The sequence below is a fragment of the Bos indicus genome, chromosome 8, assembly GCF_029378745.1.
Source record: "Bos indicus isolate NIAB-ARS_2022 breed Sahiwal x Tharparkar chromosome 8, NIAB-ARS_B.indTharparkar_mat_pri_1.0, whole genome shotgun sequence".
Classification (NCBI taxonomy): domain Eukaryota; kingdom Metazoa; phylum Chordata; class Mammalia; order Artiodactyla; family Bovidae; genus Bos; species Bos indicus.
In genome coordinates this window covers 31,051,817-31,070,987 of record NC_091767.1, presented here as the reverse complement: position 1 = coordinate 31,070,987, position 19,171 = coordinate 31,051,817, and the positions used below count along the sequence as shown (strand labels likewise).

General features: G+C 38.0%; 1 protein-coding gene across 13 annotated transcripts in view; it reads right to left on the bottom strand.

Annotated features, from left to right (window-relative positions):
- Positions 1-19,171, bottom strand: part of MPDZ (multiple PDZ domain crumbs cell polarity complex component) — a 176,160-nt gene that overhangs the window by 89,294 nt on the left and 67,695 nt on the right. For 11 of the 13 annotated variants that reach the window (XM_019965939.2, XM_019965938.2, XM_019965943.2 and 8 more), the window contains 7 exons: positions 12,500-12,680; positions 11,583-11,672; positions 8,043-8,140; positions 5,659-5,805; positions 4,660-4,824; positions 2,243-2,428; positions 901-1,110 (listed from right to left, as the gene is read on the bottom strand). In XM_019965939.2, the coding sequence (XP_019821498.2) occupies positions 901-1,110; positions 2,243-2,428; positions 4,660-4,824; positions 5,659-5,805; positions 8,043-8,140; positions 11,583-11,672; positions 12,500-12,680 (1,077 nt within the window). The remainder of the gene's footprint in view (positions 1-900; positions 1,111-2,242; positions 2,429-4,659; positions 4,825-5,658; positions 5,806-8,042; positions 8,141-11,582; positions 11,673-12,499; positions 12,681-19,171) is intronic. The other 2 variants (XM_019965942.2, XM_019965945.2) reach the window with 2 other exon arrangements.

Below are 19,171 nucleotides of genomic sequence, written 5' to 3'. Positions count from 1 at the left end.
TTTTCACAGCTTACCAAAATCTGTTATGGAATGAAAAGCAGAGCATAAAAAATCTACTCAATATTTTAAATACATCAACAAGCTTACAATCTAAATAAACTCTTTGACGTCAACAGACTTTTATTCGATGTTTATGCAAATATATCTATGTGTCTATGTTTATTTAAGAGAAAATATTATTTGTCTTTTCTACTTAAAATATATTTATACACTGAGAAAAAACACAAATATTGAGACTGTCTCTAATATTTCATTGCAATTCAATGATAAGTGCTACGTTGCAATCACTGTACCAAATAATCATACTGACATTACGTAGCATGAATTTATTAGTTGTTTTTATATTGCAGTAATTAATAACATGAATGCTATTCCCTCCCAGGAGGAGAACTACAGGCTGATGTACCTAAATTAGAAAGTTCAATTTCTTGCTCTGCAGTAATTATACAACAAATATTTTGAAGTCAACAGAATACCGGGATGTAATCCACTCTGACAGAGATTCTATTTCTTCCACTATAACTGAAGATTCCACTGTTAGCTCTTGTTATTAATTTCTCTAATACGTCAACTTATTGGTATAGATATTTTAAAGGCTATTTCTTTGAAAACATTTCTTTGTATATTGATCATGACCTTATTTTTGAATTAAAAAAAGCTAAAAGTGAACCACAGAACATTAACTTTTAAATTTACTTCTGAACTTCCTGGCTGTTTCTTTCCTTTATCCTTTAAAAAAAAAATTACTCAAAACTAAATTTTTACACTCATGAAGCCAATAACCATGCTGATGAAAAGTATCAAAAGTCATGATTCAATCATGAAAATACCTGAAGCAAAAAGGCTGAAAGTCACTTTTATTTGTAAATAAAAAGAAATCAATAAAATCTGAATTCTTACAGGCAAAGGCTTGGCAACTCCTATTCTCACAGTTCCTGATGGTGCACCCTTCAGGGCCTGGACAGCTTCTTCGAGACTGCTGTTTTCCAAGTTAACATCATTGACAAACATGAGTCGATCTCCAGGGAGAAGTCGTCCATCCTTTTCAGCAATTCCACCAGGCACCAAAGAACGAATGACGATCACAGTGCTTGCTGGATCGACTGGATCCTGAAAGGACGAGAAAGCAAAGAGCAGGCAACTCCTCTCTACACTTAAAAATGTTATTACAGGTTGCACTCTCTGCATTGTAATGGATGGGTAAATTTTTCAAAGTGTCTTTTACAAATTCCATACAACAATTCCAGTGAATTGTCTGGGTGAAGGCAATCTCCATTTTGAAGAGTGTAGGAAGAGTCCACCCTAAACAATGGCATCCCCACTTTCAATGGTTCCCAAGTAGATGTTTTAAATTTTATAGGTAAATTTAAAAGTGTGACTTCAGCTATTGATAAACTGTCCAACTTTATAACTATCATCTGAGATGAATGAATTATTAACAGCGGCATTTACTGACAGGCTGTTACTATTGTGGAACATTAGTAGATATGAGTGTTCTGAGGAAAGGGCTTGTTTTAGGAATGAAGAAATACAGAAGGAGGCCATATCATAATTGATAATGCAGTTTTCTGATACACAGCAACCTTAATATTAGAATAAGACTCCAGAACCACGCCTGAGAAAGAATACAACTCTCTGGAGTCATCTGAGACAGCCTTCCAGCTCAGTATTAATTAATGAGGAGCAGCAGCTGCACCTCATCACCCAGCAGTAGCATCCCCTCAGTAACTCGGCACCGAGCGCAGCACGAGGATGCTGCTACACCTGACCTGACCTAATTTAAGATTATTCATCAAGTTTGGTCAAATAATATGAGAATTTACAATATATCCAAAATGATATATCTATCATTCACTTCAGACAAAAAAAGTATTGATAGTTTCTGTCTTACCAAATATGGTTCAAATATGAACCATCCATTAAGAGCAAGGAAATAAAAACAATTTAGATATATTCCCCAAAGAAACAGGAAAACTGTATTTCTATGATATTCCTAAAAAGTATTCTGCATAGTCTTCAAATTTCCAAGAGCTGAAATATAAAAGAGCTCAAAAATCTCAATGTCAAAAAAAATGCTTTATAATAATCATCTTATTATAAATTATTATTCTGAAAGATTAGAAACAAGACACATATTTGATGACTCTAAAGTATTACCTACTTTTGCTCTGCCAGTAACAATATGCATTTAGCATCTGTTATCTTTTTTTAAAAAAATTTGTTAGAAGTAGGATATATTTACCTGGTAATCTAAAATGCTAAAACCAAGTCCTTGGCTCCCTTTCTCCAGCTCTATGTTCTGAATATCGGCTTCCCACATAGCCAAAGGTCCTTGAACTTCCTCTGCATTCCGACCCACATCAGTCATTGTCAGCACAGGATCCTCTGTCTCCGAGGACCCGATGAACTCACCTAGATCTATGTGAGGCTGGATAAACAGACCAGACAGCTCTTATTTCAGATGTACTAGATCTGCAGATGTACATACCAACACTATGAGGAAAAGGGAGATTCCCAGCATCTGTCCAGAATATAGCATTCACATATGAGCAGCAACAGTTTACCAAGAAATCTTTATGAATTAAGGTAGCAACTTAGAAATAACCTAACTTGTAATAGGCACTTAAAATGTATGTTTCAAAGAGCTTCCATAAAAATATATAGTGATTCTATCTTAGCAGCATAATATTGTCTAATTTTCACCTTTTTTCATCAGTGTCTGAATCACATCTGTTGTTAGAAAAAGAAATGTAAAGCTATTATTGATATTAAAGAAAAAGAATGCTTATGATAAATTAGAACAATTCAAGAGGAAATGGCTGTATGTATAAGTTCTACACACTGAGCAAACAAGGTTTCTAAAATCCTATGAGTTGTGCACGTGATTATTTCATTAATAAATTAACAAGCACAGTGGCAAGACGATACTTGACACACTGGCCTTAGCTTGAAGACTTCCTCTATTATTTTTATTTTATCTGTGTTGCCTTGAGCTGCATTCTTAACCTGGGCTTCACAGTTACCCGTCTCAAAGAATTTTTGTGGATTAAGTAAGGTAATATTTAAAAAGCACTTGGCACAAAAATAGGGGTTCAAACATTAGCATCTTTTAGTCAAATAAATTACAGGGAATCTAGATTAATTCAGTTTTGTATATCTCTTGAAGACACTAGATAGGAAAAACATGTTTTTGATGATGAAATGTTACTTTAAATGTTATCTTTGCTTTTTTAACAATTACTGTACAGTAGGACCATGGATGCAAATCTGTCCACCTGGTTTATTGTAATAATTCCATTTATATCACATAAAATATATCTGGACACGTATGGTGCTAGACTGATTTCTACAGAATTTGGCATTATGTTTCTTATTTTCCCCTATTCTTAAGGCGAAGAAACCCAGCGCAGGGGAAGGCCCATCGTACTGGAAACTGGGACAGCGACAACTGAACTCAGCAGAAAGCTCACGCGGCCCAGTCTCAGATTCCAGAAGACCTCCGGTTAAGGTTAGAGGTCCTCGCTCCTATGGCTGTAGGGACCTTTACAATCTCTCATTTCTTGTTTCCTCGAACCTCCCGAGAACAGGCGGGCGGCAGGGGCACAACTGAGGGACTCTGGAGAGCCTACTCCGCAGCATGTCCCAAAGGTGCTATCTGCTGAGCCCCAGTAGCTGTTACCCAAGCCGGTGGGGGTTCTTCTGTCCTTTCTCTTCTCTGTGCCAAGGATCAGGCCAATGAAACTGTGAGCACCGGTCAGATATTTAGCAAATCTTCCGGTGGGCTATGAAGGGGATTCCTTGGCACGTTTTTCCCACTGCTTTTTCCTCCTGTCCTTCAGCTCTCTCCCGGGACTCAAGCTCGGCCAAAACGAATGAAACTCAGGCTCTGATGTCTCATTGCAAAAATTCATTGAGAGACAAAGTGATAAGAGGTGGATTTATTAGGATCCAGAGAGAAGCCACTCTTCAGGGTGTGAACCACTGCCGAGGGCAAGGGCTAGGGCCAGGGCCATGGAATTAGGCCTGGCTAGGTTTTATGAGGACCTCCCTGGTGGCTCAGACAGTAAAGTGTCTGTCTACGATGCGGGAGACCCGGGTTCGATCCCTCGGTTGGGAAGATCCCTTGGAGAAGGAAATGGCAATCCACTCCAGTACTATTGCCTGGAAAATCCCATGGACAGAGGAGCCTGGTAGGCTACAGTCCATGGGGTCGCAAAGAGTCGGGCACGACTGAGCGACTTCACGTTCACGTTTATTCTTATCACCCAAAGTATCTTTGACTAGATATGTACTATATATTCACTACTTTCATATTTCAATTTTCCCTCTGTTAAGGGGGACAAGTGTCTATTTCATAGGAATACTATAAATAAATTATAGAAGCACCTATTTTGCAATAATACCTAACGACTGACACTTTACCTCAAGAAAAGTGAGATTCAGAAAGATGAAGTGACTTGCCCATGGTCACAGAGAGAGTAAGGGTCAAGCCTGATTCAAACCTATGTCTATCTGACTCCAAGATCTATCCTATACGCCACAGGATTTGTGAGGAAATCAGTACCAAGTAAGAGAAAAAAAGGCTTAAAGATTTTTAAATGCCATATAGCCTTCCCATTATACATTCAGATTAGTCTCCTGTATCTGCGTGTCTGATACCTTTTCTGTTAGTTCAATGTCACATAAGTCCAGGCTCTCCAACTCTGACGGGGCAGTAGGTGGTACCGTTCGACGACAGCACACCATTGTCACCTCTATAGGCAGCTCTTTTAAAATAGTCACCACATCCTGGTGATTCTCCCCAAGTAGAGTTATGCCATTCACCTGTGCAAAAAGAAAAGTTGACCAAGAAAGAACACTTCCTAACACTTCAAAGCAATTTTTTATGACATTAATATAAATTGTACTCAAGGGATGATCATAGCTATACTATGCTCAGAACTATGGCCGGATCTGTAGTAGTGTTGCCTAAAATAATTTACATGCAACACTACACTCTTATTGGAACTAGACTTTCTAAAGTAGTCACAGAAAGATCACTAGCTTTCACCCATGTTTCATATGCCTGTGTAATAGTTTGGAAAGGGAGAATTAATAAAATTATTCCCAAAGAATAAAGCTTGTTTTAACATGATATATTACCATTAAATGAAAAAATTCAAGATAAAAAATGGCATGTATTTTATTATATACTAATACCTTTTAAAAGTAGGATAAATTAATAAGTTCAAATTTCATACATATTCATTAAAAATATCTGGAAGATTGCATAGAACCAATAATAAGCAGTTACACCTAATGAAGGGTTGGGACAGAAAAAAAACACTTCTCACTGGAGAATATTTTTGTCTTATATGTGATTATGAAATGTGAATATATTACCTATTCTAAAATTTGAATGTTTAAAAAAATGTAAAGACAGTTTTTATATTCTTTGGACCTAAAACAAACAAAAACCATGCATGGAATTAGGTCTGATGATCAATGTACATACAGATTGGAAATTTCTGCTCTGTGTAAAGTTTTACTTGTGTATCTCTCTCAAGTACCCTTTGGAGGAGGAACTTAAAATAAGAACTTAATTGTTTACCACATTAAGCATCCCACAGCCTTTTCAGAATTTTATTTACGAAGGGGAAGATGGAATAGCTTGCTTACTTCCAACAGCTCATCTCCACTGAAAAGCTTCCCACTGTGTCCAACAGGACCTTCTGGGAGGACAGATCGAATAAAATGATGGCCTACTGTTGCTTCCAGACTTATTCCCAACCCACTGTTCTCACTGAACTTGCTCACATGAGCCACCTGAAAGGAGAAATATCATCACGATTTTTAATATTCATTTTTTTTCTTTTTCTGTATATGTATTTTATGTTCACCCCCCAGAAGGTCAAATTTCTCACAAAACCTTCAAAAACCTTATTTTAAAGCTGCAAACCTTTAACATTTTGCCTAGGAAAGAGTACTGATGTCTATTAGTTCCCTGAACCAACACAAACCAAGAGGAAGCAGCCAGGTGCAAGTTTCCAAGACACTCTGTGTTATGGAAGATGCTAATACCAGATGGAGGGTAGTCAGAGGACCACTGATAAAACCAGAAGCCTGAGCTCAAACCACACACAGAGAGACACACCCTTACCACCTTCCATGTGCTAGGACTACACTAATCCCATTACACAGATTATCTCACTTACTTTTCATAAATAGGTACAATGTCTATCCCTGCTTCCAAACTTACAAAAATGAGGTTCTGAGAGGTCAGTTTCAATAGTCACACAGCTAACAAAAGCGCTTTGAACCTCAGCAGTCTGAACTCATGGCCCAGGCTCTGGACCGCACACTGTATCAAGGGGACAACACTTGTCTTTAAAAGTGAATCAAAGCTTAAAACGGGAGAGTAAACTTTTTATTTTCTACTGTTACTCTAAATAACGAAGAACATTAGGAAATCACTATTTTTACAGACAGTGCAATCACTATAATATTAAAATCAGAAAGTATACTAAAGACGATCTGCTTTATCCCCTTTATAGTTAAGGGAACTGAGCGATAGAGAGACTGAGAAAAATACTGTTTAATTATAAAAGATCTTTTTCAAATCTTAATGATAATGAGCACAGAGTTAATACTGGAAGCTGCATTATCTGAGTTTTAAATCTGTTGTTGACAAAATCCTTCAATTCCTTATTTAGGTTATCACTTCCTCCATGCAGCCATCCATGTCCCCAAATACATCTATCAATGCTTCTCTCTACTACCCCACTCCTCCTATTACTTCAATTGTGCAGTGTAACTACATAGGAAGCAACTGTAAATCCAGACCTGTCATATTTTCCTGTGTTTGATAAGGGCCTATAAACAGCTTAGCCCTTTCTGACTTATAATAAATTTTCAACCTTGATACATTACTGGAAGTGCCACCAAAATAACATGTAGACAAAGGGCAGTTGAAAGTCCACTCTCCATTCTGACCTCTGTGAGGAGTGGCTAGTGAAAGCGTCCTCTTACCACTCAAGAATGACCCAAAGGAGTGCAGTCTCAGCTGTGCGTGCCAGCCATGTTAACCCCACCCCACAGAGGAGCCTCCCGACTTTCGTTTCATGCTAAACTAACCATAATTAAGCTGGACTTTGTTGTATTCTTTCTTGACTCAATTTAAAATGGTAGTCACAGCTGTACTTACTCAAATCTTATTTGATACAAATTGATTAAAAAAACACTTTGTAATGAGGATTAAAAGAACACTGAGAATACTGCTTGACACAAAGTACTCAGTAAGTGTTATTTTTATTAATATTATATGTAATTATCTCTTGGGTTTTATCACCTTTAATCTAGAGCTACTTGAACATCATAAGCAATACCAAAATTTTTACCTAACCAAGTACTTTATTGTTCCTTTTGAAATTCCTGAAATTTGCTGGTACATACCTAAAGATTCATAATCAATGTCCACTTCATTAAAACACTTTTTAGAATAGCAGATTACAATAGGTATGCAAGTCATTACATAAACATGAAATGGTTCACTATGGCCTAAGTAAAATGAAAAAAGCATGCAGACTAAAAACCCTCAAGAAGAGTAAGAGCATAAGAATGATAAAGAGTAAATAGGAAAAAGTTCTTTTTACAATTCTGTACTAAGTCATGATGATTTTTGTTTTATTTTCAAGTAAATTCTGTCATTCTATACAGATTATTTCCATAAATGCCAGGAATGAGAATCAGAAAAACTCTTCATTTTACCTATATAATATACACTACAACCAGAAATAGTGATGAATTATAAGTTCTAAAACTTCCATTCCATGTACTTTAGCACCTTGGTTATTTACTATCCAACTTTCTCCAATTTGAATTTTTTAATATCTGAATAAGCACATATAGGTCTTTGAAAAAAACCCTGGTGTTTGCAACTTCTCTAGGACTATTTACAATAGACATCTTTGACTATTTATAATAGTCACCTTTATTACTGTCAGAAACTCCCCGCTCAAATACAGTTCACAAGTTAGGAAGTTGGGGAGGGGAAGCTAACGTACCACAATTTCATAATTAATCCCCATAATCCTTTGCCACTTGGTCAGTAGGGCAGCTTCCTGTTGTTGAGCATCTTCTATTTCTTCTCTCTCAGCTGACACTAATGGAAGAGTAGACACAATTAGTGACATACTACAAAAATCTCCATGTTTCAATATTCTGTACCAGAGACACAGGATGAGAACCTGTCTGTCATACTGTTAGGTAGGAAGTTAGGCATAAGCAATGAGGGTGGCCCGGCTGAAAAGGATGCAAGCTGATCTCTAAAGCCCATCCTAGACACACCCAGGGGAGCTCACAAATATGCTACAAAATAACCACAGATTTGTCCAACTCCGGCACATGCGCCCAAGGCACACTAACCACAGGGGCTCCTCCAGGAAACCTTGAGGTAGCTAGGAAGGAGCCCACTAAGGGTCCATAAATCCTCTACACACACACACACACACATCTGACAAAAGACTGAATTATGGGAAGGCGTAAACAACATATCCTGCTGTTATATAACTTGCAGTTGTCAACAGGCTTTGAGAGGGTGCCCATTTGCATTCACTTTCACTAACCAGTGGTGAGTACAAGCCCTATTTTGCATTTTGCACAGGGCATAACCAAAAGGAGGAGACAGAAAGTATAAAAAGGGGGACACCAAGAGGACTCAGGAGGAGGATGACAACTCCTTTGGAGTCGGCCTGCTCCCATGTCTGTCTGATAAAAGATCTGTCTGCTTGAGCTGAACTGAGCTGTAACTGTCTGTTGTTCTAAACCCTTCAGTCCGTCATACCAAATTTTTGTTGAAATGACACAAGAACTGAGGAAGAACCGACATAACAATAATAAGTTTGACTCTTCTCCTAATATATGATTTACTCTTATTTCTCTACTCATTTTAACAATTCGCTTTAGAACTGTATATTCCAACACTATTCTCTTTTAAGAGATATCTTTTAGGTCTTAACTGTATTTCAATTAAAGTATCCATATATTATCTAACTTTTATTTGAAAGAATAAGGACTCTAAGTAGCTCTAGGATTCACTTGATGGCCCTCTAGTGCCTATTAAAACACTATGCTGCCTTCTATGTTAATCTCTTTCATTTTCATTTGGTTCTACACAGTACAGAAGGGAACATGCTATGACTCAGAAAAAAACAAACAAAAGAAATTAACAAATAATATATGCAACTCCATGTACTCCATGTACAATGAGAAAATATAAATAAAAAATAAGAAACAAATGGGAAATGTAGATTAAATTAAATCCCTATAATAGGAATCATACTAATTGGTTGAAAAAAAAAAGGAAAGTGAAATCTATTTTGTGAAGAAAGTCACAAAATAATTATGTAAACAATACTGAATTAAAACAAAATAAACTGGTTGAGGATAATTTTCAAGTCATAGTCAAGGATTTCCTATGCCATCATATTTCTCACTCATAAATGCTGTCTTTTAAAAAAATCTTTACAAGGCACTACTCCCTAAATTAGATTTTCAACATCACTTTTAGCATTCAATTCTCAAATTTAAAGAGTATTCTAAAGTTCAGATGTCTCATTAACTGCCTGCTTGTTAGTGGAATGAATGGGCTTTCACTCCAGGCCTATTCAGGTTTTTTATGCTTTAAATTAATAATATTCAGCTTTCTCCTTGAGAAACTAGAAATAGTAAACTATGTATTTCTTTAAAAATCTGGAGACTAGCTGCCCAAAATAAGTATTTTTCTCTTCAAAAGCATATTCAGTGCTGAGAGGATACATGTGCAGGAGTGAACACAAATTATAGGAAACCTTTCAACCTGATGAGAGTTAAAAACAGGAGGGTCAGTTCAGTCCCACCTCCTCCCATAACCCATTTCTCTGATTCTGCAGTGGTTATGCAAGTGAGCAGTGATTCAAGGAGGGTGAGATTCTGAATAAAGAAAGTAGGAATCTGTAAGCTAATAATAAAAGATTTGTATTCATTCAATCAATCTACAGTCACAAAAACCCTCCATGTTCCCCCTTCCCCAAATGCCCCAAGATGAGATTCCAGGCATACTTAAAAAAACCTGAAAGTCCAATTCTGCTGTTACTGAAAAGTCAAATGACTTGCCCAGGTTCACACAATGAGTTGAATTTCTGTGGAAGAGGCAACGATATCATATCCCTTGTCTGAGGACCAGCACTTGAGTAGAGGCACTAGAATCATTTAGATATTTTTTTCCTTTATTTTAAAAAGATTGTGGGACTCCTGATCCCAAGTCTAGACCCTCTCACTCTCAACGCACATCACCGAAGTAAAACAGACAGTTGAGCCTTTAAGGCCCTCCACTACACTCACTCCATCTACTATCTCGAGTTTCATGCTTTGAAACATTTTTTATCCTTTTCCAGAAACTGTGGTGCTAGAGAAGACTCTTGAGAGTACCTTGGACAGCAACGAGTCAATCCTAAAGGAAATTAACCCTGAATATTCATTGGAAGGACTGATGCTGAAGCTCCAATACTTTGACCACCTGATGCAAAGGGCCAACTCATTGGAAAAGACCCTAATGCTGGGAAAGATTGGGGGCAGGATGATAAAGAGGCAACAGAGGATGAGATGGTTGGATGGCATCGACTCAATGGACATGAGTTTGAGCAAACTACAAGAGATAGTGAAGGACAGGGAAACTGGCGTGCTACAGTCTATGTGGTCACAGAGTCGGACATGAAAGAGCGACTAAACAACAAAGTTCTTGTGATATTCACTTTATCCTAAATAATTCCTACACTTACTAGTGTAAAAATTGCAGACTGTGATTAACACCTGAGAATCCTACTCACTCTTGGGATATCACTGTGAAAACAAATATTCACTTAAACCAAAAAAGTTAAATCACAATTTTCAGCAAGAAAAATACTTAACAATGAAGGAGCAAATATTTTAATGAACTGCAGTGCTTTGATGTAACTATTTAGTGAAGGGCAGAACTCCCATAAGGAAATCTGTCTTGGGCTTCATTCAGTGGATTTAGTATGCCAAACACCTAAAGCAATATGACAGGTAAAGGAAGCATGGACCACCCAGCCCAGAAAGATGGCAGCAACATGTTGACATAATTATGTGTAACAATGCTGCCTTAAAATTTCTTTAAGCAGTGTGAAAAAAATTTGGAGAAAAAGCCTGCAAAATAGTCATACTTTCATTTAAGAGTTTATACTTTAAAGATTCATTTTTTATGTTTATTTTTTAAATGCTTTAACCCTTTACTGTTGCTTGTTCAGTAAGAGACATATTGGTTCTATCTTAAGAAATAAGGGGAATGAAATAAAACCATGTAGGTAACAGAATGATTTCTAAAGGTTCTAGTTTTTAAAAAACGAAGACTGATTCAGCAAGAAAATCGGCCAGTTATAAATAAACAATTTTAAACAACTAGAGCACTTAATCACATCTCTAAACAAGGATATAACACTCTTTTTTGAAAGCTATTTTTCTAATAATTTATAATATATCCATAGAGGTTGAACCACATCTGTAAAAGTCATTTCTCTAAAAAAAGTAATAAATATCATAATAACCTGGCTCCATGTGTTTACCTTCTTCTTCAATTGGTAATATGCTGGTGTTTCTCCTCAGAGATAAAGAATCTTCATCTTCTTGATAATTATCTTAAAGATAAGAAGATTTTAGCACTTGGGCCTGTAATATAATCCAGCAACTTGACTTTTTCAAACTCCACTTTATTTGAACACCTAGGTGAGAGCTAACTTTTTGTATCTAAAGTTTTCAACAATCATAGGTACTTACAGGAAAGTTCTCCTGCTAATGGAACAAAGAGGTGATAAAATTCCCCTGGGATTTGCCTCCCTGTTTCCTGGTCTGCAATTAGTAGTGTGTGGAATAAATGGTCAACAGTTTGAGAAATGAAACACACTTTCAAACCAGCAGCCTGACTTCTACGAATAAATGCTTACATCAGAGGGCTACGCGGGAATTTTGGTAATTTTCAGAGATGTTCATGTACAAACACTTATGAATGACATTTCTAAATGTGGAAATGAGGGTCTCACGGTCTATTGACCGAGCTAGTCAAGCCTAGACACTGACTTAAAGCGGATTCCTTCGAGAAAAGGCTGGGCAATTTGGAAACATTACAGGGCTCACATACATAATCTAGGCAGAACAAACTTCCCCCTAAAGAGAAAATGTATCAATGACACCCCAAAGTAAGGCAAAAGCAGAAAGGGAAATGACTGTACATGATTCTAAATGAGAAGTGGTAACTGAGAAAACAGGACAGAAATCTGCTTTATTCAGAAGCTGTTTCTACAGTTAACAGACAAATCCCTGGTTGCAGTTAATCCCCATTGTATTAAAATCCCTTTTTACTTGGTTCCTAATGAATAGTCACAACAAAGATGTTATTTAAATAATTTCAGAATTAGAAAAAAACTGATATGAGTCCAACCGAAAAATCAGACTCACGTGTCCTCACCTTTGCTAACATTTGCATTAACAGGAGACAAAACTGCGTCTTTTGTGACGTCCTCCCGTGACGCCAGTTCAGCATCCTGCTTAGTTCTTCTCATTAGCGTCAGGTGCACAGTCTGCCCCGTGTGTCGCAACACCTCCACTGCTTGTTGATTGGTAAAACCCTGAAGGTTTGTGCCATCTACCTATGGTATGGTTAGAACAAGACATGGTAAAAATAAAAGGATACCAACCCATGAGACACGTGGTTACTGCTGGTCAGTGAGAACAGAATTAGGAATGAGTACTCCCCTAGTTAGGGAACGGGCTAACACCTGTTTGGGGACCAGTACTAGCTCAGATGCACTGGAATCACACAGGGGTGTTTCATTTGTTTTAATATAAGTGATGGAGTCCCTTTTCTAGAAATTATAAGCCAGCGGGTCTCAGGGTAAGGCCCAGGATTCTCTATCTCTTAAAATATTCTTCTATATTTCTCAGATCAGATCAGATCAGATCATTCGCTCAGTCGTGTCCGACTCTTTGCGACCCCATGAAGAGCAGCACGCCAGGCCTCCCTGTCTATCACCAACTCCCGGAGTTCACTCAGACTCACGTCCATCGAGTCGGTGGTGCCATCCAGCCATCTCATCCTCTGTTGTCCCCTTCTCCTCCTGCCCCCAATCCCTCCCAGCATCAGAATCTTTTCCAATGAGTCAACTCTTCGCATGAGGTGGCCAAAGTACTGGACTTTCAGCTTTAGCATCATTCCTTCCAAAAAAATCCCAGGGCTGATCTCCTTCAGAATGGACTGGTTGGATCTCCTTGCAGTCCAAGGGACTCTCAAGAGTCTTCTCCAACACCACAGTTCAAAAGCATCAATTTTTCAACGCTCAGCCTTCTTCACAGTCCAACTCTCACATCCATACATGACCACAGGAAAAACCATAGCCTTGACTAGACGAGTCTTTGTTGGCAAAGTAATGTCTCTGCTTTTGAATATGCTATCTAGGTTGGTCATAACTTTCCTTCCAAGGAGTAAGCATCTTTTAATTTCATGGCTGCAGTCACCAATCTGCAGTGATTTTGGAGCCCAGAAACACAAAGTCTGACACTGTTTCCACTGTTTCCCCATCTATTTCCCATGAAGTGATGGGACCGGATGCCATGATCTTCGTTTTCTGAATGTTGAGCTTTAAGCCAACTTTTTCACTCTCCACTTTCACTTTCATCAAGAGGCTTTTGAGTTCCTCTTTACTTTCTGCCATAAGGGTGGTGTCATCTGCATATCTGAGGTTTATTGATATTTCTCCCGGCAATCTTGATTCCAGCTTGTGTTTCTTTCAGTCCAGCATTTCTCCTGATGTACTCTGCATATAAGTCAAATAAACAGGGTGACAATAAACAGCTTTGACGAACTCCTTTTCCTATTTGGAACCAGTCTGTTGTTCCATGTCCAGTTCTAACTGTTGCTTCCTGATCTGCATACAGATTTCTCAAGAGGCAGATCAGGTGGTCTGGTATTCCCATCTCTTTCAGAATTTTCCACAGTTTATTGTGATCCACACAGTCAAAGGCTTTGGCATAGTCAATAAAGCAGAAATAGATGTTTTTCTGGAACTCTCTTGCTTTTTCCATGATCCAGTGGATGTTGGCAGTTTGATCTCTGGTTCCTCTGCCTTTTCTAAAAACAGCTTGAACATCAGGAAGTTCAAGAGATCCAAATACACAGTCAAGCTTGGAAACCAATACAAGGTAGGACATAGAGGTATAGATGATCGTAAAGAAAGTGGTCACTGAGAGTGCTGACAAATTCCAAAGAAAGATAACGAAACTACCTTCCTTTTTTATATCTTTGCCTCTTCAAAAAACATTTTCCCTTTTTCCTGTTCACAAATGACAAAACACTTGAGGGTGCCCCAATGATCTTTGCAAACTACAGATATGATCCTATCACCCCACCCCGCCTTACATAGAACAATCCTTAAGATGTGCTCCCAATTCTCAGTGTGGCTTAGAATTGCCTGTGTCAACCCCACCTTGCATAATTGACCTTGTCCTGCAGCATCCTGTCTATTTCTCTGCCCTCCAGCTCCAGAGGATCCTTTCCCTTTCTCTGACTTGCAGCACTCCTTCCAGTCATGAGGTCTTTGCAAATTCAGTTCCCGCAGTCTAGATTCTCTGGACAGCCCTCTCCAGCCCACACTATTTCTAATTTATTCACTGAGGAAAAAGCCCATAACTGCTTAGTTCAATAGTTATTTCCACAATTAAGCTATTGATGCCCATGACTATAGTTAAAGCCCCCTTTACCAATTCTCCTTCATGGCATTTATCAGAAATTTAATTTTATGTTTTCCAGCATTATTTGGTCTATGACTGCATCCTCCAAGAGGACAGGTTCTGTGTGTCAGCAAAACAAAATGCTGGGAATTCCCTGGTGGTCCAGTGGTTAGGACTCTGTGTTCTCACTGCTGACGGCCCAGGTTCAGGCATCTCTGAGCGGGGAACACAACCCACAAGCCATGCGGCCACACACACACACACACACAAACACAACAAAACCAGTGCTGTTTTCAGAGTAGATATTCACAAATGGGAAACTGGCTCATATAGCAAAGATCTACTTGTGAAGCAAATTATATTTCTGAATAAATAAATGCAGGTTATAACGCTTAATTTTTAAAATACATAAAATTTTAAAAGGAAAAATTTGGAAAGTTGAAAAAGTAGTACAATACAATTAATGCTGAAATTCAAAGTCACTGATACACTTTTTGAATTGTGAAATAGCTGTAAAATGGCTATGCAAGTATCATGCTTTTCTGAGCACAGTCCTGACCATAGTAGGCATTCAAATATTTACCAAATGAATGAGAACTACAATAAGACCTCTTATCAGTGATCTCCAAGATGAAGTACCTTTACTGTAGAGGTTTCTGGAAGAATGTAATAAAATTCATAATTAAATATATTTTTAAATCTCATTTAGTTCTATATACACATATATATAATTCATATATTAACTGTATATAAAATAATATATAATAAATATATAAAACAAGATGCATTATATATCATATAGCATATATAAATACGAAGGAGAAAGGAATAGATTATAGATCGATTGATCGCTTGATAGACTGACATAGTTTGTTTTTTTTTAAACAATGAGGATATTCAATAAAAAATCGAGACCTCTGATTGAAATGATCAGTTTGATACTCTGCAAGTTAAGTTTTGTATGATACTTTTGTACTAAATGGCAACTTTAACATAGGTATTTAACTCTCTCCTCTTTCCTCCCATCTCTATCTTATTGATCCCCTTTTAGAAAGATGAATTAAAATATAACAACAGAGAAAACACTAAAACAAAACTGGAAACCATGGAAGAAGACAAGTCCTTATACCAATAACTTGGAGGAGCTTCTATGAGGAATGGTCTGAATATGACCAGATTGAAGGCAGGGCAGCTGCATCTACATGTGAGGGAACATCTTGTGTGGTCTGCCAGATGAAACATCCGTAAAATCCAACAACCGTCTTTCATTAACAGGAGCCAGTCAGAAGGTACATGTGCACTTCAACTGGTGATTCCAAAAACCAATCAAGTGCCAGGCATCACACCAAGCTGGGAGCATACGCCACACAGAACCATATACACGCAATGAAGTCACACTATGCACACACATGCATCCACACACGACCCCAACCAAGTCCACAACACGCACAGAAAACCACCCGTCAGTACAGACACACCATGCTCTTCGTCCTGTTCTCCTGGTTTCCTCTACAGTCTATCAATCTACAAGTGAAACTGACTTGCAAATTTAAACTGTCTCCTTCCTTCTTGCTTTGCAATTCCTGAACTATTTATATAAAAATCCATCTCATCCCCCTTTTGCACAAGCATAGTTCTCACAGATCTATGAGGGAAAAAAAAGGTCACAGGAATAGAATACCACAGTCTGAAAGAAAATGTGTGCCCTGAAGTGTGAGTACAAATATCTTCCAATGAGACTGTCACTGCAGGGAACAGAATGATATTTTCTGAAGCTTCTTTTCAAAGAGATTCATTTTTCATTGTATTTATGGAAGTGGAGAGAATACATACAAAGAAGAAACAAGTATCTACCAAAAAAGAAAAAAGAAAACTATTGCAATGAAGGCATCAACAGCATTTTACATACTGTACAAAATCATGGAATGGAAGATAGGAATACGCAATTTTCCTATGTTTTCAGAGGATAAGAACAGGTAGATAAAAATGATCAGGGAAATAAGACTGAACACATATTAAGGCTGATCTAGAAGGAAATGGCAACCCACTACAGTATTCTTGCATGGAGAATCCCATGGATGGAAAAGCCTGGTAGGCTGCAGTCCACAGGGTCGCACAGAGTCGGACACGACTGAGGCGACTCAGCAGCAGCAGCAGCAGCAGAAAATCAATATAATTACAAAAAATTACATGGGAGAAGGAAATAACTAAGGAAAAATAATCAAGGAAATTATGAGGAGATAAAGAAATCTGCCTCTATAAATCAGAGGTATATGAAAAACTAGAAACAAGACTAACACTCAGACAAATCTTAATTAAATTCTTGGATTTCAAAAATCAAAAGAAAAAAGCCTATTACCTTCTAGGAAACAGAGTGAGCAGATAACTTGTGAAAGAAATTATGAACCCAAAATTTTATACTCAGTGTAACATATATGAAAATGGAAATTATGGTTGAGATGCTATGATGTTATCCTATAGTATCATAAGATAGCATCTGATAGCATCAATTATAGCATGAGATGTTATAATTATATCTTATACCAAAGTGTGTTATGAGAAGACCACAAAGCAGAAATTTAAGCAGTCTGGAATTATAATCTGTACACATTTAGGACATTAAAGGGCTGGGCTGTTAGAGATTAACAAAGACTTAAGACGAGGTCGGAGAAGGCAATGGCATCCCACTCCAGTACTCTTGCCTGGAAAATCCCATGGACGGAGGAGCCTGGTAGACTGCAGTCCATGGGGTCGCTAAGAGTCAGATACGACTAAGCAACTTTCACTTTTCACTTTCATGCATTGGAGAAGGAAATGGCAGTCCACTCCAGTGTTCTTGCCTGGAGAATCCCAGGGACAGGGGAGCCTGGAGGGCTTCCGTCTATGGGGTCGCACAGAGTCGGACATGACTGAAGTGACTTAACAGCAAGTAAGAGGAGGTTGCTTTGCTTTTTTAGAGAAGAGTGCTATAAATCCCTACACAGATGTTCAACCTATGACCACAAGTTCAAAGAGCTGTGTCACATGTTGTAAGGAAGGATGCAGTAAGTACCTTGTGTTTAGCTCTATCAGGAGGTTAAGGGCGAGGATCTTTAACTGCTCTGACAGTGAAACAAGAGAAAACTGCTATTATTATCGAGAACTGTTTGACAGCCTGACTCTGTCTGGGCACAGATCAGAAGGGGGCCACACACACACACAAACACGCATACACACACGAGAAAGCCAGGCTGGAGCCACGTTGAAACCTACCCAAGAGTACCCCTAGGGAATGATGGTGCCCAAAAATGAGAATTTATGGAGCAGAATGTTGAGAAACTGCAGCCAAAGGGAAGAAGAGTCAGTCAGATGAAAAATCCACCATCTGTCATGGAACGCTCGGTCAAATATCTCTAGTAGAGTCTCCCAGAAACCCAAGAAGGAACCCTAAGTGACTGTCACATTTAAGCATGAGCCAGGCTCACAGAGCAAAAAACCATGTTATGGAAGTGCCAGTCAGGGATGAAGTGCCTTGCTGTCTTTTACTCTCTTCCTTCATGCTGGTAAGGGTCAGCAGGCATAACAAGAAGGGGAGGGAGGAAAAGAAAAGCTCGGTATGGAAGACAGACTAGGAGTGCACTCTCTATCTCTACCAGTTCATAGTAGGCTTCTGCTAGGCCAGGGTGGGGGTTGAAATTAGAATATCATTTAGGATGGGAAATCTTTAATTACTAAATTAGAGCTGTATTTGGTGATCCTGATTGGCCATAGGACATTTTACTCTGAGAATAATAACTTGACCAAGATTTCCTCCAGGGGAAAAGGAAGACCTTTGCCTATAGAAGATAGACATCTAAAGACAAATTTTAAAAAGCTGTTTAAGACTATCCCCCCAGGTCTTCTTTATGTGAAGTCTATGTTATTGCCAGCCAAACTGTCCAAGTGTGCAAAGGCAACATAAAAGGTTCTCAGAGAGAAAAGCTTCTGAAAGTCTACCAACCATTCTCTTCCTATGAAATTCACTCAAAAAACACTCTAGCTGACTGAGCAATTAATCAGATTTAAAACTCCAAGTGAGAAAAATGTGACATACAAGGTTTAGTGCTGAGTAATAAGTAAAATTCAAATCCAAACAACACTATTACAGCAAACTTAGAAGTTTTAAGTCTTGGTCCATAAAAGATATACAAAATGGTATGTAACACAGTTATTTATAATAGCAAACCACTATAAACAATATACCTCTCCATGAATAAGAGGTGCTTAAGTATATTATGATAGATCCAACTGTGCTGATACAACCATACATACCAGGTATATTTCTAAACTAAATAAATAATAGAAAGGTATAAACTAATACAATCCTAAGTACAGATACATGGAAATTTTCTGAAATGTTAAAATCATAAAGTATTAAGAGTGGTTTCTATTAGAA